Source organism: Geotrypetes seraphini, chromosome 1 (genome assembly GCF_902459505.1).
Source record: "Geotrypetes seraphini chromosome 1, aGeoSer1.1, whole genome shotgun sequence".
Classification (NCBI taxonomy): domain Eukaryota; kingdom Metazoa; phylum Chordata; class Amphibia; order Gymnophiona; family Dermophiidae; genus Geotrypetes; species Geotrypetes seraphini.
In genome coordinates this window covers 120,718,790-120,741,760 of record NC_047084.1, presented here as the reverse complement: position 1 = coordinate 120,741,760, position 22,971 = coordinate 120,718,790, and the positions used below count along the sequence as shown (strand labels likewise).

The 22,971-nt window shown below is 45.7% G+C and overlaps 1 protein-coding gene across 1 annotated transcript in view; it reads right to left on the bottom strand.

The window, feature by feature from the left end:
* The window catches only part of LOC117357067 (myosin-IIIb-like), a 175,968-nt gene extending 154,280 nt beyond the window's left edge, over positions 1-21,688 (bottom strand). The window contains exon 1 of the mRNA XM_033937254.1: positions 21,547-21,688. Within this exon, the coding sequence (XP_033793145.1) occupies positions 21,547-21,663 (117 nt within the window). The 5' untranslated portion in view covers positions 21,664-21,688. The remainder of the gene's footprint in view (positions 1-21,546) is intronic.
* Positions 21,689-22,971: the final 1,283 nt, after the last annotated feature.

The window sequence follows — 22,971 nt, the reverse complement described above, 5'->3', positions numbered from 1 at the left end:
GTACGGTTTAATATTAAGATGGGTATAGAGAGGGCTCATTCAAAAGCAAAGGTTCTAGACTAGTGTTCAACCTTTTTATACCTATGGACCGGCGGAAATAAGAATTATTTTGTGGACCGGCAAACTACTAAGGCTGAAATTTTTTTTAAAAAACCATTTCTGCCCTGTCTCCACGAGCTCAATCCCCGCAAACCATCTGATCCCATCTGCACAAGCCTCAGTTATGATTTTATATTAAATGTATTTACAAATAATACAGAGAAAGGATCAACAAAACCCCTCCTCTTCACATATATCCCCTCTACTATCAAGAAAACTGAATAAGCCAAATTATTACAGAATGCTACACAGAAATATCATGCTAACAGAATACCGCAGTCACACGTGATAGAAATAGTGTTAGAGTGCAACTAGGGCAACTGCCCCCTAAGCCACTGCCTGGGCTTTGCAGTCTCCAGTTATGTCCAACACCAGCTCTAGCAGCATATATATTACAAATCTGATATATTCTAATCACAAAATAGAAATAAAATTATTTTTTTTCTACCTTTTGTTGTCTCTGGTTTCTGCTTTCATCTTCTTTTCACTCTCTTCTTCCAGTGTCTGCCCTCTCTGTCTCTTCAATCCAGCATCTGCCCCTTCCATCCACTGTCTGCCCTCTCTCCCTTCCATATGGTATCTGTCTTCTTTCTATGCCCCTCTCCCCTTTCCATCCAGCTTCTCTCTCCTTTTTACATGATTCATTCCAGCTTCACTGCTGTCTTCATTTTTATCTCTCCTACACCAGATCTTATTTCTGTGCTGACCCCCTTCCCATCATCCATCTCTCTACTTTCTCATTCCTGTCCGTCCAAGTTGTGCAAAATGCAGCAGCAAGAATGATTACAGGGGTGGCATGGAATGAGCATATAACACTGGTACTGAAGAGTCTTCACTGGTTGTCAATTTAAGGTACAACTGAATACAAAATTTGGATGGTTATTCACCAAGCAATCTATGGGGTAGCACCATGGTATCTAAAGCACGTATTGAAACATGATATACCATCTAGAATGTTCAGATCTGAATCTGCCATGAGGCTATCAATAGAAGCACTTGGTGAGAAATGGAAGCAGCAGGAACCCGGAGGAGCTTCCCAGTGTACTGCACGTATGCAGTCGATGTCAGGAACTGGAAAGCCTGAAGAAGGAAGTTGGTCAACTACAGTGCAAGGTTCAAGAGCTGGAGGGGCTCCACATCTCGGAAGCACCTTTCAAGACAACTGAAGACCCCGCAAGAGAAAGCCACATCGAGGAGCAAGTAAGGGAGCTCGAAAGATTCATCGAGGAGGCCTACAGGCAGGTAGGAGAGCAGGATCAGCAGCAGCGCTAGAGCGAGGAAGCTACGTCTACAAGAAATGGAGGACAAGGGCCAACAGATGGAAGACAGGAACCAACAGACGCCGAGGATGAAGGACCACATGAAAGAGTCGAGCAAGCAGAGAGGGCGAAGACTGGCGGGTACCCCGGAAGAGAAGTACTGAACCACACCGAGGATACAGACTTGAGACCAGTGAGGAAGCTGAAGAAGGAGAAATCTGCAGTCGTTGTGGGAGACTCAATCCTGAGAGAAGTGGACAGTCACGTAGCAGGAGGGAGAGAAGATCGGCTAGTGACCTGTCTCCCAGGAGCAAGAACGAAGGACATCACCGACAGAATCTAGAGGATCCTGGATGGCGCAGAAACAGAAAAAATGGCAGTGATAATCCACGTGGGAACAAATGATGTCAACAGGAGAAATTACAGCAGGACTACGCTAACTGAACAGTTCAAGATCCTAGGAAGGAAACTGAAGCTGAGGACACAGAAGGTAGCATTCTCAGAGATTCTGCCAGTACCGAGGGCAGACGTGAAGAGGCAGACCGAGCTACAAGCAATAAACGCATGGTTGAGGAGATGGTGCGAAGAAGGATTCCTTTTTGTGAGGAACTGGACAACTTTTTGGGGGAAGAACAAGCTCTTCAGGAGGGATGGACTACACCTGAGTAAGGCAGGAACAAGGCTGCTAGCAAACAACGTCAAGAGAGGAATCGAGCAGGCTTTAAACTGAGAAGAAGGGGAAAGCCGATAGTCGACCTGACGTCGATGGTTCGGACAAGAGTATCCAAAGAAGATACTGAGCGGGAAAAATGCTGGGAACAAGCAAGAGACGAACAACAGAAACTGTTGACCAACAAGAATGGCAAACAGATAAAATTAGAGGAACAGGAGAGATTGGGAACAACAGGTTGCAGACGAAAAAGATGCACCAAAAAATGAGGAAGAAAGGAACAGAAATCAGGGACTGGCAGCCCAGATAGGGGATGGCAAGAGGAGCAAAACACATGTAAAACCAGCTGAGAAAAGAAAAAAACGGGACTTAAATTGCTTGCACGCAAATGCAAGGAGCCTAAAGTCTAAAATGGGAGAATTAGAAGTCATAGCCAAAAAAGAAGACCTAGACATCATTGGAATAACGGAAACATGGTGGAACGAGGATAACCAATGGGACGTAGTACTGCCAGGGTACAAACTCTATAGAAGAGACAGGACCCACAAGAAGGGTGGAGGAATAGCACTATACATAAAAGACACCATTCCCTCATCCGGAGTGGATATAGAACCAAAGGCGGAAGGATTGGAGTCATTATGGGTTAAATTACCAGGAAAAAATGGCCTTGACATAAGATTGGGTTTATACTATCGTCCACCTGGACAAACGGAAGCAAACGAGAAAGATCTGGCAGCAGAACTGAGGCGGGAAGGCAACAACAGGAACGTGACAGTAATGGGAGATTTTAACTACCCCGGGATAAACTGGAATACTGGAAACTCGAACTGTGCGAGGGAAACAGAATTCTTAGAGGCTGTGAGGGACTGCTTTATGGATCAGCTTGTCAAAGAACCAACAAGAGGAAATGCCACTCTTGACCTAATCCTCAACGGAATTGGGGGACCTGCAAAGGAAGTGGAAGTAGTAGGACCACTAGGAAACAGCGATCACAACATGATTCAGTACAAATTAGGAGTAGGTACAGCAAAAGGGAAGAGAACCACAGTGACAACATTCAACTTCAAGAAAGGGAACTATGATGCTATGAGAGCAATGGTAAGGAAAAAACTCACAAATAGCTCAAGGAAAAGAGAAACTGTAGAGCAAGCCTGGTCTCTATTCAAGGGCACAGTCCAAGAAGCACAACATATATACATCCCCAGATTTAGAAAAGGGTGCAAAAAAACCCAAACAAAAGACCCCGCATGGATAAACAATGAGGTGAAGAAAGCGATAGGAGACAAGAAAAATTCATTCCGGAAATGGAAAAAGGATCAAACTGGGGAAAACTGGAAGGAACACAGAAAACGCCAAAGAGAATGTCATCAAATGGTTAGGAGAGCGAAAAGAGAATACGAAGAGAGGCTGGCCAGGGAGGCAAAAAACTTCAAATCGTTCTTCAGATATGTTAAGGGGAAGCAACCGGCGAGGGAGGAAGTAGGACCATTGGATGATGGAGACAAAAAGGGAGTGATAAAGGAGCAAAAAGAGGTAGCCGACAGGTTAAACAAATTCTTCTTGTCAGTCTTCACAAGCAAGGACACATCCAGTGTACCAGAACCCGACGTGATCTTCCATGGTGATCAAGAAGAAAAACTGTTGACAATAGAGGTGAGCCATGAGGATATCCTCCAACAGATTGATAGATTGAAAAGCGACAAATCACCAGGCCCGGATGGAATCCACCCTAGGGTACTAAAAGAACTAAGAAATGAGATAGCGGGAATACTTCAACGAGTTTGCAACCTATCCTTGAAAACTGGAGAGATCCCAGAGGACTGGAAGATTGCAAATGTTACACCTATCTTTAAAAAGGGGTCAAGAGGAGATCCGGGAAACTACAGGCCGGTAAGTTTGACATCGGTTCCGGGCAAGATGGTAGAAGCACTGATAAAGGACAGTATCTGTGAGCACATCGAAAAAAATGGGCTGGTGAAAGCAAGCCAACATGGCTTCTGCAAGGGAAGATCGTGCCAAACAAACTTACTGCACTTCTTTGAGGGGGTGAACAGCCAGTTGGATAAAGGGGAACCCGTAGACATCATTTACCTCGACTTCCAAAAGGCATTTGACAAAGTACCCCATGAGCGGCTACTTAGGAAGCTGTGGAACCACGGGGTGGAAGGGGACGTACACAGATGGGTCAAACACTGGTTGGCAGGCAGAAGACAGAGGGTTGGAGTGAAGGGTCACTACTCGGGCTGGAGGAAGGTCACAAGCGGAGTTCCGCAGGGGTCTGTACTGGGACCACTGCTGTTTAATGTATTTATTAATGACCTGGAAACGGGGACGAAATGTGAAGTTATAAAATTTGCGGATGACACTAAACTCTGTAGAAGGGTTAGAACTACGGAAGAGTGTGAGGACCTACAAAGAGACCTAAACAAACTGGAGGAGTGGGCGAATAAATGGCAGATGAACTTCAATGTAGGGAAATGTAAGGTTATGCATATAGGGAGAAAGAACCCGATGTTCAACTACCAAATGGGGGGATTAGTACTAGAGGGAAGTAACCTTGAAGGAGATTTGGGTATACTGGTGGATACAACAATGAAGTCGACGGCACAATGTGCAGCAGCCGCAAAGAAGGCAAACAGAATGTTGGGTATTATTAAGAAGGGTATTACGACCAGAACAAAATAAGTCATCCTGCCGTTGTATCGGGCAATGGTGCGCCCGCACCTGGAGTACTGTGTTCAGTATTGGTCACCGTACCTTAAGAAGGATATGGCAATACTTGAGAGGGTCCAGATGAGAGCGACACGAATGATTAAGGGCATGGAAAACCTTTCATACACTGAAAGATTGGAGAGACTGGGGCTCTTCTCCCTGGAAAAGAGGAGATTCAGAGGAGACATGATAGAGACCTACAAGATCATGAAGGGCATAGAGAAAGTAGAGAGGGATAGATTCTTCAAACTTTCAAAACATATAAGAACAAGAGGGCACTCGGAAAAATTGGAAGGGGACAGATTCAAAACAAATGCTAGGAAGTTTTTCTTTACCCAGCGTGTGGTGGACACCTGGAATGCGCTTCCAGAGGACGTAATAGGACAGAGTACGGTACTGGAGTTCAAGAAAGGATTGGACAATTTCCTGCTGGAAAAAGGGATAGAGGGGTATAGATAGGGGGCTACTGCGCAGATCCTGGACCTGTTGGGTCGCCGCGTGAGCGGACTGCTGGGCACGATGGACTTCGGGTCTGACCCAGTGGAGGCATTGCTTATGTTCTTAAGTGAAACTCATAAGAAGATGCAAGCAACAGCCATTTCGGGGGGAGGAGGGGTGTCCTCTGAAATGGAATGCTCTGACAGGATGTTGGAGGCTATGTAAGAACAAGATGTCTTAACAAACAATTAAAAACATCTGTTTGTGAGTTTTTAATTAGGTTAGATTTTGATAGTCTAGTTTTAGTAAGTTAGATAAGTGCGATGAGTCAGTATTATGTTGTTTTGATTATGTATGTTTTATTTGTAAACCGCTTAGGTCTTGGGCGATATAGAACTTTTTAAAATAAATAAAATAACTAAGATTGTGAGCCCAGTAGGAACAAAGAAGGTACCTGCATATCATAGGTGCCAGCTCTGTGGATGCCAGATCACCCCCAATATTTTGGGGACCTCACATGAGCCAAATAATAAAACGAGAAGAATATTTGACAAACCAAAGAAAGGCAAGTGAGATATCCGTATCCACCAACAGTTAAATTTATTAGCAAAGTCCCAATGTAAAGGCCTGACTTGGAAATAATATCTTAAAATGTCCCGACTAGGATCCCAGTTTCGGATTCATCAGGGGACAAATTATTGCAGTGGTTCCTAACCCTGTCCTGGAGGAGCCCCTGGCTAATCAGGTTTTCAGACTAGCCCTAATGAATATGCATGAGAGAGATTTGCATATGACAGAAGTGACAGGCATGCAAATCTGCTCCATGTATATGCATTAGAGCTAGCCTGAAAACCCGATTGGCCTGCGGGTCCTCCAGGACAGGGTTGGGAACCACCGGTATATCGTGTGTCACTGGGACTGTAGGTAAAAGTCAAACATAGCACTTCGGAAGGCTTTAAACTAGGTAAGTTGGGGGAGGGTTCACACATACATACCAGAGCAGTAAGGATCCACCCTGGGGAAGCAAGTAAAACCCACACTTCTGAGCCTAAGGTAAGTACCCATAGTATACACAAAAAAACAAGAGCCACACTAACGGGGATAGGCATCTCATCACAAATTTGGAGAGCAATGTATGTTAATGCACACAGCTTGAGCAACAAAATCCTGGAACTAGAAACAGAAATAAGGAATGCTGACCTTGACATAGTAGCGATATCCGAGACCTGGTTCACAGACTCGCATGGGTGGGATATGGTTATACCAGGCTACAATCTACTTCGTCGGGACAGAGAGGGCAAATTAGGAGGGGGGGTAGCACTATACACTAAGGATAATATCAAAACTACCAGATCACAGAGGTTAGATACACAGGGGAATCACTTTGGGTAAACCTGGCCAGAGGGAACGAAAAATGCCTTTACCTCGGTGTGGTATACAGGCCTCCAAGACAACAGGAAGACAAAGACAAAGAATTGATTGAGGACATAGAGAACATCACTTTGCGTGGTGACACAGTACTGTTAGGCGACTTCAACATGCCAGATACAGACTGGAACACCCTCTCAGCAACTACGAGTGGTAGCAAAAGAATATTAACCTCCATTAAGGGTGCACAACTCAAACAAATGGTATTAGAGCCCACCAGATAAAAAGCAATACTGGACCTGGTACTCACAAATGGAGACAGTGTCTCGGAAGTATCAGTGGGAGACACGCTGGCCTCCAGTGACCACAACATGGTATGGCTCAACCTCAGGAAAGGCTTCTCTAAATCAAACACAGCAACGAGGGTCCTCAACTTTAGGGAGGCAGATTTCGACCACATGAGAGACTTTGTCCATCAAGAGCTGCAAAACCATGCAGAAACTGACAATCCGGAAACTATGTGGTCAAAACTAAAAACCATCCTGAACGAAGCATCTAGCCGCTACGTAAAAACATTAAGCAAAAGCCGGAGAAACAAAAAACCACAATGGTTCAACAAGGAAATTTCGGACCTCATTAAAATGAAAAATGAAACATTTATCACCTACAAACATCTTGGGAAAAGGGAAGCAAAAGAAGACTATCTGGCCAGATCTAAGGCTGTCAAAAAGGCAGTCAGGGAAGCCAAACTTCGAACAGAGGAAGATCTAGCACGGAACATTGAAAAAGGGGACAAATCCTTCTTTAGGTACATTAGTGACAGGAAGAGAAACAAAAATGGAATAGAACGCCTTAGGCAATCGGATGGAAACTACGCAGAATCTGATACTACCAAGGCAGAACTGCTAAACGAATACTTCTGCTCAGTATTCACCTGTGAAGCACCGGGAGATGGTCCGCAACTACAAATAAGAAACAGCCAAAATGACCTGTTTCGTGATTACGAGTTTACACCCAGTAGCGTCTACCACGAACTTTCAAGACTCAAGGTAGACAAAGCCATGGGACCAGACAATCTACACCCCAGGGTACTCAGAGAGCTGAGTGAAGTTCTGGCTGAACCACTATCCGTACTCTTCAATCTTTCCATGCGCACGGGAAAAGTACCCCTAGACTGGAAAACAGCTAACGTAATTCCACTCCACAAAAAGGGCTGCATAACAGAGACAGGAAATTACAGACCGGTGAGTCTTACATCCATAGTGTGCAAACTCATGGAAACACTGATCAAACAGGAACTTGACAAAATTCTAGACGAAGAAAATTTACGTGATCCACATCAACACGGATTTACCAGGGGAAGGTCCTGCCAATCTAATCTGATTGACTTCTTTGATTGGGTGACCAGTCATCTGGATGCCGGTGAGTCCCTAGACGTGATCTATTTGGACTTCAGCAAAGCTTTTGATAGCGTCCCACACCGCAGGCTGTTGAACAAACTAAAATCGATGGGATTAGGGGATACATTCACTACATGGCTAGATGGTAGGCTTCAAAGGGTGATGGTAAACGGTACCCCCTCCAAATCGTCAGCAGTGATGAGTGGAGTACCTCAGGGCTCCGTCTTAGGGCCAATTCTATTCAATTTATTCATAGGAGATTTGACCCAAGGGCTTAGAGGAAAAGTATCACTGTTTGCCGACGATGCCAAACTATGCAACATAGTTGGCAAAAGCAGTATGCCTGACTTTATGACGCAGGACCTAAGACAGCTGGAACAGTGGTCATCAACTTGGCAGCTAGGCTTCAATGCTAAAAAATGTAAAGTAATGCACCTAGGCAAAAAAAATCCACACAGAACTTACACACTAAATGGTGAAACCTTGTCCAGGACCACGGTGGAACGTGATTTAGGAGTGATCATTAGCGATGATATGAAGGCTGCCAATCAAGTAGAGAAGGCTTTGTCCAAGGCAAGATAAATGATGGGCTATATCCGTAGGGGTTTTGTCAGCAGAAAACCTGAAGTCATAATGCCACTGTACAGATCCATGGTGAGACCTCATCTCGAGTATTGTGTTCAATTCTGGAGACCACACTACCAGAAAGATGTGTTGAGAATTGAGTCGGTTCAGCGAATGGCTACCAGGATGGTCTTGGGGCTCAGGGATCTCACGTATGAAGAAAGGTTAAAAAAACTGCGGATGTACTCACTGGAGGAGCGAAGAGAGAGGGGGGACATGATTGAGACCTTTAAGTATATCACGGGGCGTATAGAGGTGAAAGATGATATCTTCAGTCTTACAGGGCCCTCGGTAACCAGAGGACACTCGCTGAAAATCAGGGGAGGGAAATTTCAGGGTGATGCTAGAAGTACTTCTTCACCGAAAGGGTGGTCGATCATTGGAACGAGCTGCCTCAGCGGGTGATTGAGGCCAACAGCGTGTCAGATTTTAAGAGAAAATGGGATATTCATGTGGGATCTATAGGGGAGTAAGAATCAGGGAGTGGGTCATTGGTATGGGCAGACTCGATGGGCTATGGCCCTTTTCTGCTGTCAATTTCTATGTTTCTATGTTTCTAAGAGAAAAACTTGTTTGTACACTGCTACTACCACCACCAGGGCTAGAGTTAGGGGAGGGAAACAGGACATTGGTCCTTGGCCATATGGCATTAGGGAGCCCCCTGAAGCCAGGTATGTTTCCCCCATCTCCACCCTCGGCCGGCATCCTCCTGGCCTTCCCGGTCTAACTTTAAAAAGTAATTATGATCTGCAGAGGATCACCGACACTGCAGTGATTCTACCAAGCTGCCCGCAGCCTCCGCTAAACTTTCCCTCTTCCAAAGTCCCGCCCCCCTCCTCTGACATAACGTCCTGTTTTGGTCTGGAATGGACTGTGGCATAGGTAAAGTGCAGCACAGGCCGTGGGCAGCATGTTAGAATCCCTGCAGCAACGCTGGATAAGGGTGGAGACAAACATGCTGTAACACAGGGTCCTCCAGTGTAGTTCTTGAAGTACACGGATGAGGGAGGGGACTCAAAGAGAGGGAGATAGGCCAGACTGAGGGTGGCGTGGTGGTGGAAGGGAAATAATGAGCCTGAAAACATGGTAACAAAGACTAGGGGACACTCGAAGTTACAGGGAAATACTTTTAAAACCAATTGGAGGAAAATGTTTTTCACTCAGAGAATAGTAAAGCTCTGAAACTCGTTGCCAGAGGATGTGGTAAGAGTGGATACCGTAGCTGGTTGGACAAGTTCCTGGAGGAAAAGTCCACAGTCTGTTATTGAGAAAGACATGGGAGAAGCCACTGCTTGCCCTGGATAAGCAGCATGCAATATTGCTACACCTTGGGTTTTGGCCAGGTACTAGCGACCTGGATTGGCCACCGTGAGAACGGGCTATTGGGCTTGATGGACCATTGGTCTGACCCAGTAAGGTTATTCTTATGTTCTTATCATAGTAGATGATGGCAGATAATGACCCGAATGGTCCATCCAGTCTGCCCAACTTGATTCAATCTAAAAAAATAAAAAAAAATTTCTCTCTTCATAGCTATTTTTGAGCAAGAATCCAAAGCTCTACCCGGTACTGTGCTTAGGTTTCAACTACTGAAGTCTCCACCAAAGCTCACTCCAGCCCATCTACACCATCCTAGCCATTGACACCCTCCCCATCCTCAACCAAATGGCCATATACAGACAGACTGTACAAATATGCCCAGTACTGGCCTTAATTCTTCACTATTTACTATTCATTTCTGATTATAGATCTTTTTTGAACTGTCACCATTTCCCTCTGCAGCACCTCTCTCAGGAATGCATTCCAGGCATCCACCATGAATTACTCTACATTTCTTTGCATTGAATTTTAGTTGCCAGATATTAGACCATTCCTCTAACTTTTGTAGATCCTTTTTCATGTTTTCCACTCCCTCCTCGGAGTCTACTCTGTTACAAATCTTGGTATCATCCGCAAAAAGGTAAACCTTTCCTTCTAACCCTTCAACAATGCCACTCAAACATATTGAACAGGATCAGCCCCAGCACCGAACCCTGAGGGACTTCACTATTCACCTTTCCTTCCTCCAAGCGACTTCCATTAACCACCACCCTCTGGCATCTGTCCGACAACCAGTTTTGAGATGGTAGACAATGGGATGGAGGGAGGAAAAAGAAAGGGAAAGAAGTTGGACCCAAGGGGTGATATGGAGGGAGGGGATGTAAAGATACTGGATAAGAAGGCAGTTGGGAAGAGAAAGGAAGAGATGGTGGACCCTGGGGAGGTGGGGAAAGAGGGAGAGAGATGCTGAATGAAACAGTTGAGAAAAGGAGAGATGGTGGATCTGAGGATGGTGGAATCCATCACTGAATCCGCTCTTTCATTCTTCGGGCCGGGCATGAGTGAAGTAAACATGCTGTCTTCCGTAGCCCAGAAGCTTTCCCTCTCCTATTGCTTTCTGTCCCCACTTAGGCACAAAGCAGTAGCAGAGGGAAAGCTTCTGGGCCATCAAAGGCAGTTTGTTTATTTCATTCACACTGCCGGCAGCCTGACGAGTGCAAGAGTAGCTACCTTATCGGATTCTGTGGAGGAAAGGAACGTAGGGGGTTGCTGGGGGATCGCAGGGGGGGGTGATCATTAGACAAATGCTGGACTGCAGGAACAGAGAAGAAGAAAAAGACAGAGATACCAGACCTCCAGGGGAGGGAAGGGGAAGATAGAGATGCCAGACCATGCTAGGGAGGAGGAGGAGGGGGGAAAGAGAGAAGAGGAGAAAAGGAAAGAGAGAAATGTCAGGCTACTGGAGGGAGAGGGTAGGAGAGAGACATGCCAGACCAGGGAAGGGAAGGAGCAGAAAGAAGTGAAAAATTGCAGGCAGACTTTAGAAAATTGGAAGACTGGGCATCCAAGTGGCAGATGAAATTTATTGTTGACAAATGCAAAGTGATGCACATTGTGAAGAATGACACAAATCAGGGTGCACATTTGGGGGTTAGCGCCCATGAAAGAGATCTGGATGTCATTATAGACAATACGATGAAACATTCCGCCCAATGTACGGCAGTGGCCAAAAAAGCATACAGGATGCTAGGAATTCTTTAAAAAGGGATGGTTAACAAGACTAAGAATGTTATAATGACCCTATATCGCTGCATGGTGTGACCTCATCTGGAGTATTGCGTTCAATTCTGGTCTCCTAATCTCAAGAAAGATATAGTGGCACTGGAAAAGGTTCAAAGAGCGACCATGATGATAAAGAGGATGGAACTCCTTTCATATGAGGAAAGACTAAAATGGTTAGGGCTCTTCAGCTAGGAAAAGAGATGGCTGAGGGGGAGATATGATTGAAGTCTACAAAATCCTGAGTGTAGTACAAGTGGATCGATTTTTCGCTCCGTCAAAAATTACAAAGGCTAGGGGACACTTGATGAAGTTAGAGAGAAATACTTTTAAAACAAATGAGGAAATATTTTTTCACTCAGAGAATAGTTAGGCTCTGGGACGCATTGCCAGAGGTTGTGGTAAGAGTGGATAGTTTAGCTGGTTTTAAGACAAGTTTGGACAATTTCCTGGAGGAAAAGTCTGTAGTAAACAAACTGCCTTTGACGGCCCTGAAGCTTTCCCTCTGCTACTATTTTGTGCCTAAGTGGGGGGGGGGGACAGAAACAGTGATCATAAAGTGACTGAATTTGAGCCGATACCGGGAGTAACGTTGCAAAAGAAATCTACTGTAGGGGCATTTAACTTTCAAAAGGGCGACTATGATAAAATGAGGAAAATGGTTAAAAAGAAGCTAAAAGGATCGGTTGCAAAGGTTAGGACTGTAAACTAGGCGTGGATGTTATTTATAAATACCGTTGTGGAAGCCCAGACCAGAGGAAATGAGAGCCGGCGTGGTTAAAAGGTGAAGTGAAAGAGGCTATTAGAATTTAAAAAAAACATCCTTTAAAGCAGTGTTTTTCAACCTTTTTTGGGCAAAGGCACACTTGTTTCATGAAAAAAATCACGAGGCACACCACCATTAGAAAATGTTAAAAAATTTAACTCTGTGCCTATATTGACTATATATAAAGTAATTCTCTTGAATAGGAATCAAATAAACACAAAGAAAGTATTTTATAATGCTGCCACCGCCAACAACACCGTTGGCGGCGGTGGCACTCAAGTGGCTAAAGAGCCGTAGTTTGCCGGCCTAGGGACAACACTGGAGGGTGGCCAGCTGTGCACCCCCTTGGGACGTAAACCCGGGGTGGGGCAGACTGCCCCCCCCCCACCCTGGTATGCCACTATCTGTACCTCACTCCCTCCCTATGACCAAAAATTCTCCTTTCTTCTATTCCCCGTGTACACAACCATCTCTTTCCCTCCCTTCCTCTCTCCAAAGTCCATGCCTTCTGTGTCCAAAAACCCATTCCCTCCCCCACCTCAGCATCTCTTTCCCTCCCTTCCTCTCTCCCTCCCTTCCTCTCTCCCAAGTCCATTTCTTCTGTGTCCAAAAACGCATTCCCTCCCCCACCTCAGCATCTCTTTCCCTCCCTTCCTCTCTCCCAAGTCCATGCCTTCTGTGTCCAAAAACCCATTCCCTCCCCCACCTCAGCATCTCTTTCCCTCCCTTCCTCTCTCCCAAGTTCATGCCTTGTGTCCAAAACGCACTCCCTCCCCCCTTTTGTGTTCCGTGTTTGCCTCCCAGCCCATCTTTGCAACTTTCTCAGCAAAACGAAGCTCAAGCCGCGAGGCTTGTCTTCTGCTTCCTGTCTGCCCTGCCGCACACAAATAGCCGAACGGAAGTATTCTCCGACGTCAGCGCTGACGTCGGAGGGCAGGCTTTGCTTAAGCCCTCCCTCCGACGTCAGCACTGACATCAGGGAACGCTTGCGATCGGCTATATGTTAGCTGCAGGGCAGGCAGGAACAGAAGACGAGCCTCGCGGCTCGAGTTGTATTGAACTCCGCGGGTCCCCCGTCCAGCTCTCTCCTGTCCACGTGGGGCGGACCGCCCCTCTCCCTAGACTGGTGGTACTGCCCTGATGGCGGCCCTGACCGTACGGCACACCAGGCAACATCTCGCGGCACACTAGTGTGCCGCGGAACAGCGGTTGAAAAACACTGCTTTAAAGAATGGAAAAAGGATCCGAATGAAGAAAATAAGAAACAACACAAGCACTGGCAAGTTAAATGCAAAGCATTGATAAAGATAGCTAAGAAAGAATATGAAGAGAGACTTGCAAAAGAGGCAAAATCTCATAGCAATTTTTTTAGGTACATCAGAAACAGAAAACCTGTGAGGGAATCTGTGGGACCGTTGGATGATCAAGGAGTGAAAGGGGTGCACAGGGAGGATAAGGCCATAGCAGAAAGACTGAATGAATTATTTGCTTCGGTCTTTACGGAAGAAGATGTAAGAGATCTACCTGAGCCAGAAATGGTTTGTTTTCAAGAGTGATTATGCGGAGGAACTGAAAGAAATCTCGGTGAATTTGGAAGATGTACTGAGCCAAATCGACAAGTTAAAAGGTGATAAATCACCAGGACCGGATGGTATACATCCCAGGGTACTAAAAGAATGCAAACATGAAATTGTTGACCTGCTGTTAGTGATCTGTAACCTATCGCTAAAATTGTCTGTAGTACCTGAAGATTGGAGGGTGGCCAATGTTACACTGATTATTAAAAAGGGCTTCAGGGGAGATCCGGGAAATTACAGACCAGTAAGCCTTACTTCGGTGCCGGGCAAAATGGTAGAAACGATTATAAAAAAATAAAATTGTGGAACACGTAGACAAACATGATTTAATGAGACAGAGTCAGCAGGGGTTCAGCCGAGGGAGATTTTGCCTCACAAATTTGCTTGACTTCTTTGAAGGTGTGAATAAACATGTGGATAAAGGTGAGCCAGTTGATATAGTGTATCTAGATTTTCAGAAAGTTTTTGATAAAGTTTCTCACAAGAGGCTCCTGAGAAAATTAAAGAGTCCTGGGATAGGTGGCAAAGTTCAGTTGTAGATTAGGAATTGGTTATCGGATAGAAAACATGGTCATTTTTCTCAATGTAGGAGAGTAAACAGTGGAGTGCGGCAAGGGTCTGTACTGGGAGAGGTGCTATTTAACTTATTTATAAATGATCTGGAAATTGTAATGACAAGTGAGGTGATTAAATTTGTAGATGACACTAAACTGTTCTAAGTTGTTAAAACGCATGCGGATTGTGAAAAATTGCAGGCGGACCTTAGGAATTTGGAAGACTGGACGTCCAAGTGGCAGATGAAATTTAATGTGGAAAAATGCAACGTGATGCACATTGGGAAGAATAACCTGAATCACAGTTACTGGATGTTAGGGTCCACCTTGGGGGTTAGCGCCCAAGAAAAGGATCTGGGTATCATTGTAGATAATACAATGAAACCTTCTGCCCAATGTGCAGCGGTGGCCAAAAAAGCAAACAGGATGCTGGGAGTTATTTTTAAAAAAGGGTGGTTAACAAGACTATGAATGTTATAATGCTCCTGTATCGCTCCATGGTGCGACCTCATCTGGAGTATTGCATTCAATTCGGGTCTCCTTATCTCAAGAAAGATATAGGGGCACTAGAAAAGGTTCAAAGAAGAGCGACCAAGATGGTAAAGGGGATGGAACTCCTCTCGTATGAGGAAAGACTAAAACAGTTAGGGCTCTTCAGTTTGGAAAAGAGACGGCTGAGGGGAGATATGATTGAAGTCTACAAAATCCTGAGTGGAGCAGAACGGGTACAAGTAGATCGATTTTTTCTCCGTCAAAAATTGCAAAGACTAGGGGACACTCGAAGTTACACGGAAATACTTTTAAAACCAATAGGAGGGAATTTTTTTTCACTCAGAGAATAGCTAAGCTCTGGAACGCGTTGACAGAGGATGTGGTAAGAGCAGATAGCATAGTTGGTTAAGAAAGGTTTGGACAATTTGCTGGAAGAAAAGTCCATAGTCTTATTGAGAAAGACATGGGGGAAGCCACTGCTTGCCCTGTATTGGTAGCATGGAATATTGCCACACCTTGGGTTTTGGCCAGGTAATAGTGTACCACCCTGAGAACGGGCTACTGGGCTTGATGGACCATTGGTCTGACCCAGTTCTTATGTAGGTGAGAGGGGAGAGAGAGAGAGAGAGAGACAGGAGATGCGAGACCACAAAGGGGGAGGAGAGAAAGGAAGGAGGAGAGATGCCAGATTGTGGGAAGGAGAGGAGAAAGATGTCAGGCTACCAAAGGGAGGGAGAGAGGGAGGAGATGCTGCACAGGGATGGAGAGGGAGGAGATGGTGCTCAGGAATGGGAAGAGAAGAGAGATGCAAGCAAATTTGTTTAAGAACAGATGGGAATAAGGAAGAAAAAAAGAAGGAGGAGATAGTATATATGGATGGAGGGGAAGGGCAGAGAGAGGGAGGAGATAGATGGGAAAGGAAGACATGGAACAGTAGATAGATTTAAAAAGGAAGCAGAAAAATTGAAGAAAGCTGAATATTAAAAGTTAATGCCAAAGATGGATTTAGGGCAGAACGTGAAGAAGAGAAAAACAGCACATGGATAAGATGACCCTGGAAACACAGGTAAGAGCACAGACAAAAGGAATTTCAACCACAGATTGGAAAAAGTTGATTAGAAAAATAAAAATTGCCAAAGGTAAGAAAAGTTATTTTATTTTCAATTTAGTGATTGAAATGTGTCCGATTTCAGAATTTACTCTGTCTATATTTTGCACTGTTTAGGAAGAAATTATTTTTTTTCTATTTCTCGGGTGTTGTACTGCATGCAGAGTCTGGCATCTGTGCTCTGCATGTGTGACCAAGGCTAGGTGTTCTGGTAGGAATGAATGTTGAGAAGCGACAATTTCTTCATTATTTTTCAGGTTTACCCTTTCCTTATTGTTCTTCCCTTATTTGTTCTTGTCTTTACCGATTGTAGTTCTCCCCTTCTTCCTCTTGTTACTTTTCTTTGTCTGGTGTATGTACTTTTGTTTTTACTGACATATCCCCCGTAATGATATGGGGGTAATCGTCAGTGAGGACATGAAGTCTGCCAATCAAGTGGAGCAGGCTTCGTCCAAGGCAAGACAAATCATGGGCTGCATACGAAGGGGTTTCGTCAGTCGTAAGGCGGAAGTCATTATGCCATTGTATAGATCCATGGTGAGGCCCCACCTGGAATACTGTGTGCAATTCTGGAGGCCGCATTATCGCAAGGATGTGCTGAGACTGGAGTCGGTGCAAAGAATGGCCACCCGGATGGTCTCGGGACTCAAGGATCTACCATACGAAAAATGGCTTGACAAATTACAGCTATACTCGCTCGAGGAGTGCAGAGAGAGGGGGGACATGATCGAGACGTTCAAGTATCTTACGGGCCACATCGAGGCGGAGGAAGATATCTTCTTTTTTAAGGGTCCCACGACAACAAGAGGGCATCCGTTGAAAATCAGGGGTGGGAAACTATGAGGTGACACCATGAAATTCTTTTTCACTGAAAGAGTGGTTAATCGCTGGAATAGTCTTCCACTACAGGTGATTGAGGCCAGCAGCGTGCCTGATTTTAAGGCCAAATGGGATCGGCACATGGGATCTATTCACAGGGCAAAGGTAGGGGAGGGACATTAAGGTGGGCAGACTAGATGGGCCGTGGGCCCTTATCTGCCGTCTATTTCTATGTTTCTATGTTTCTGTTTTAATCAATTGTTTTTATGTCATTGTATGCTGACAATGAATTTTATTGTACGCCGTTTTGAATTTCAGATTAAGCAGTAAAACACATTTTTAATAAAGCTTGAATACAGTGGTTAACCATTATGTATTGTTAATAAGATTATATTGTTGTATATATGAAAAATGAATGGAAAATATCAGTACTATTATTATGGGGGTGGGATCAGGGGTGGCGTCCGGGGTGGAGCAAGATCACCCCCAAACATTTTGAAAAGTTGGAATCACACCTGCAGCAGTGCTTAAGGCTGCCAACACCACTTTGGGTGTGGCTAATGCTGGAAGTGGCATTAGGTGGCCTAAAGCACCCCTGTAGGCATGATTCACATTAGAGAATGACACGGTGACAAAATTCATCACCGTTCCTGTCCCCGCGGATAACCGCGGGAAATAATCCCATTTCATTTTTTAGTGTCTATTTCAGCCTCAGTCCTTTTACACCAGCATTCTTCAAAGCAAAGCTTGAGAGTCAGTGGTTGTGATTCTTCCCTCTCTCCTTAAAGAATAACATGAAGATTGTTTACCGCGGTTATCCGCGGGGACGGGAACGGTGATGAATTTTGTCACCGTGTCATTCTCTAATTCACATCATAGGTAGGAGCTGGAAATGTAGGCCAAGAAAACCCTAGCCTACAATTCTGGTGCCTGCCTTTGCTGGAAATGCAATTCTGTACCCGGTGCCATCATATGATCGACACGTGATTGGCGGCCGCTGACCACAGCACCTGTTCCAGAATCCGGGCCTTACTTTATCTAGTAGATCTGCTGCTTTACAGAAAGTTCCTTAGCTGATGTTATGCACCAGAGGGAAATTTTAAGTGGCCACTGCAATTCAGGGGCCTACTTAATGCCAAGCGTGAGCCTATTCTTGACAGACACCTAACACTAGAAAAACACACTGATCTAATGTTCAAAAAATGTATCTCTACCCTTTGGAAACTTCGCACCATCAAAAAATTCTTCGACAAATCATCCTTTCGTCTACTAGTACAAGCCTCCATCTTGAGTACTCTGGACTACTGCAACATCATATTTTTGGGAGCTACAAAAAGTCCTTCCACAAGCTAAGATTAATCCAAAACACTGCCGTCCGTCTCATCTTCGGACTCAAGAAATGGGAACATATCTCTCCATATCTCCAAATACTCCACTGGTTACCAGTAGAATTCAGAATACTTTTCAAGTTTGCCTACATCAGCTTCAAAGCGATCTTCGGGATGCTACCAACTTACCTAGCTTCCCAATTCCTCACCTACTGCCCAAAAAAGACCTCCCGCAGAACAAACCTCTTTACTTACCCATCCCTGAAATCATGTCACTACAAGAAGTACCTAAACAGAATGCTCTCTTTCCAGGCAGCCCAACTGAACACATGGCTAGCAAAACCAATACTCGAAGCCACATCATACGCGGACTTCAGAAAATCTCTGAAGACCCGCCTCTTCAACACCACCTAAACTCTCTCCCCTACCAGTTATAATCCTCCTCGAAAGTCCTCCCCCTTCCTTTTCCCTTCCCCCAACGCTTAATGCTGTACACCTCTCTTACGCACATTATATATATCTAGCTGTAAACAGCATTGATCCCTTGTAACTGTTCATATTGTATCATCCTATAACTTAGTATAACATCCTGTATCTGATTGTAAACATCCTGTAACTGTTCTCTTGTTAATATCTTGTACCTTATTGTAATCACCCCAGTACCTGCTCACTTTGTATTATCCTGTATCCTACTGTTAACACTGTACTCTCTCTAGACACGACTTTCACTGTTAACCGCTTCGAACTTAGGGTATAGTGGTATATAAGAAATAAAATTATTATTATTATTATTCTATAAGAATAGCCTTACTGGGTCAGACCTTCTTGGAAAGGAATTAAAGGAGGCAAGAATTTCAGCCTCTATCTGTCTTTTAAATTTCCCCAATTATGGAATGAATTTCCTTTCATTTTGAGGAGTCCCAGCTCTTTCCAATCTTTCCGTAAATTTTAAAAACTTTTCCATTTGCTAAACATTTTTAAAATTAATCACCTTGTATTTTAGCATATTTTTAACTTATTCTTAACCATGTCAAACTCCCTCTGGTTGAAGGCCCAGTATATAAAATTAAGTTTTAGTTTAGTTTAGTTTAACCCGTTCTCAGTGGCCAATCCACGTCACTAGTACCTGGCCAAAACCCAATGTGTAGCAATATTCCATGCTACCGATACAAGGCAAGCAGTGGCTTCCCCTGTGTCTCTCTCTAACAGACTATTTTGTAAAAGCAGTTAGCTTAGCAGGGTTTTAAAAAAAGGTTAGGACAAGCTGCTCCAAAACACACCACAAGCTGTGTTAAAATAGACTTGGAAAAATCTGCTTATTCCTGGGATAAGCAGCATAAAACCAGTCTATACTCTTTTGGGATCTTGCCAGGTACTTGTGACCTGGATTTGCCACTGTTGAATACTGGGCTTGATGGACTTTCTTTCTGACCCAAAATGTCGATGCTTGTGTACTTAACAGTTATACACAAAAGTCAGAATCTACATGTCAAGGTTTAGGTGTGTTCACTTATGTCAGGTCTATCACCTACATATAGCAACTTACACATATAACTTATAGGCTTTTCTGTAAGTTGTGCATCTGACTGACAGACCTGCCCTCCTTCTTCAGTCTTTCTCTATTCTCAGGGTTCTGCCCACCTCCCTTCTCTCCTCCTTCCCCAGTGTCTGTCAATCCCCCCTCAGTCTCTTTCTATTCTCAAGGTTCTGCCCACCTCCCTTCTCTCCTCCTTCCCCAGTGTCTGTCAATCCCCCCTCAGTCTCTTTCTATTCTCAAGGTTCTGCCCAGCTCCCTTCTCTCCTCCTTCCCCAGTGTCTGTCCCTCCCCCTCAGTCTCTTTCTATTCTCAAGGTTCTGCCCAGCTCCCTTCTTTCCTCCTTCCCCAGTGTCTGTCCCTACCCCCTCAGTCTCTTTCTATTCTCAAGGTTCTGCCCACCTCCCTTCTCTCCTCCTTCCCCAGTGTCTGTCCCTACCCCCTCAGTCTCTTTCTATTCTCAAGGTTCTGCCCAGCTCCCTTCTTTCCTCCTTCCCCAGTGTCTGTCCCTACCCCCTCAGTCTCTTTCTATTCTCAAGGTTCTGCCCACCTCCCTTCTCTCCTCCTTCCTCAGTGTCTGTCCCTCTCCCCTCAGTCTCTCTATTCTCAGGGCTCTGCCCACCTCCCTTCTCTCCTCCTTCCCCAGTGTCTGTCCCTCCCCCTCAGTCTCTTTCTATTCTCAAGGTTCTGCCCAGCTCCCTTCTTTCCTCCTTCCCCAGTGTCTGTCCCTCCCCCTCAGTCTCTTTCTATTCTCAAGGTTCTGCCCAGCTCCCTTCTTTCCTCCTTCCCCAGTGTCTGTCCCTACCCCCTCAGTCTCTTTCTATTCTCAAGGTTCTGCCCAGCTCCCTTCTTTCCTCCTTCCCCAGTGTCTGTCCCTACCCCCTCAGTCTCTTTCTATTCTCAAGGTTCTGCCCACCTCCCTTCTCTCCTCCTTCCTCAGTGTCTGTCCCTCTCCCCTCAGTCTCTCTATTCTCAGGGCTCTGCCCACCTCCCTTCTCTCCTCCTTCCTCAGTGTCTGTCCCTCTCCCCTCAGTCTCTCTCTATTACCTCCCTTCTCTCCTCCTTCCTCAGTGTCTGTCCCTCTCCCCTCAGTCTCTCTATTCTCAGGGCTCTGCCCACCTCCCTTCTCTCCTCCTTCCCCAGTCTCTGTCCCTCTCCCCTCAGTCTCTCTCTATTACCTCCCTTCTCTCCTCCTTCCTCAGTGTCTGTCCCTCTCCCCTCAGTCTCTCTATTCTCAGGGCTCTACCCACCTCCCTTCTCTCTTCCTTCCCCAGTGTCTGTCCCTCCCCCTTCAGTCTCTCTCTATTCTCAAGGTTCTGCCCACCTCCCTTCTCTCCTCCTTCCTCAGTGTCTGTCCCTCTCCCCTCAGTCTCTCTCTATTACCTCCCTTCTCTCCTCCTTCCTCAGTGTCTGTCCCTCTCCCCTCAGTCTCTCTATTCTCAGGGCTCTATCCACCTCCCTTCTCTCTTCCTTCCCCAGTGTCTGTCCCTCCCCCTTCAGTCTCTCTCTATTCTCAAGGTTCTGCCCACCTCCCTTCTCTCCTCCCCCTCAGTCTCAATTCTCAGTGATGCTTCTTTCTGCCGAGATTAAGAGGACCCCCACCCAGGTTCTAGCGTCTTTGCATAAGTTTGTAAAACTTTTCCCCTGAATTATGATAGGGGGGGGAGTGGGTGCTGATCCCCCCCGTCCCGGCTCTTACATAGATCTTCTGCTCCCCGAAGCGGCTCAGCAGCGTCTCCAGCAGCAGCTCCTCGTCCAGCTCCGGCAGCAGCACCAGGTCCTGCGGCTGAAGGTCGGGACGTCCTCCAGGAACCATGGCTGACAAGGAAGAGCGCTGAGCCTCCCCGGGCTTCTTATCTGGAACCCGGAGCTAGCCACGCCCCCACTCCACAGGACCCGCCCCCTCGCACACCTTTCCCCAGATGCAAGCGGCCATCGTGTATCCCTCGGCAATTGCGAGATTTCATTCCTTCCAGCTTTTCTGTATTCAGTCCCGACAGGGTCTGAACCTACCACCACTGCGCCCCTCTCCTCACACCAGCTCTCTGCCAGGGTGCAAAGTGTAGGACTACAGCGATGCATGGGCATGTGTCATTTACACCCATTATCTGACCCCTGACTCCACTGCAGCCATGCCAGGGCCACAGGAGAGAGGAGCAGCATCTCCCAGAGTCCAAGTGGGAAATAAATGAACCCAGCTCCAGCCACAGCATTTCCACTCATCTTCTTTAGGGATTGCTGCCGCGGATGTCCTCACCCTGGTCCTTGACCCCTATTCCATACCATTCATTTCCTATGTGGGGTCAGACCAGTGGTCCATCGTGCCCAGCAGTCCACAGTGCCCTATTTGAGTCTAGCCTTACCTGCATATGTTCTGTTCCAGTAGGAACTTATCCAACCTTTTCTTGAATCCCTGAAGGGTGCTTTCCCTTATAACAGCCTCCGGAAGAGTGTTCCAGATTTCTACCACTCTCTGGGTGAAGAAGAACTTCCTTAGATTTGCAGGGAATCTTTTCCCTTCTAACTTTAGCGAGTGCCCTCTCATTCTCTACATCTCAGAGAGGGTGAACAATCTCTCTTCCTGAATGTTTCGATCATGTCCCCTCTTTTCAAGGGAGAAGAAGCCCAGTTTCTCTAGCCTCTCATTGTACGGCAACTCCTCCAGTCCCTTAACCATTTTTTTGTCGCTCTTCTCTGGACCCTTTCAAGCAGTACTATATCCTTTTTCATATACAGTGACCAGTGTTGGATGCAGTATTCCAGGTGGGGGCATACCATAGCCCGGTACAGTGGCATGATAACCTTCTCCCAGTTACAGAGGAAGTCAAAACAGAGGTTTTTGTGACTGAGAGATAGGTATAGGGGTGATAGTGGAAGATGCTAGACAAGATGGGTGGGGTTAATGAAAGGCATAAAGTAGGAAAAATATTTTCCAGTAAGGAGGAAATAAATAGTAGACAAAGTATTTGTGTGGGGGGTGGGAAGGGAAAGTGGAGAGAGATGTAGAACAATGAGTATAAGGGAAGAGAGATATTCTGGAGATCAAGGGGGCAGGAGAGATTCCGTAAATTATGCTCTAAATGAAGGATAGCAAAAAAGCTCCCAAACCCCAAGAAAAGGAACT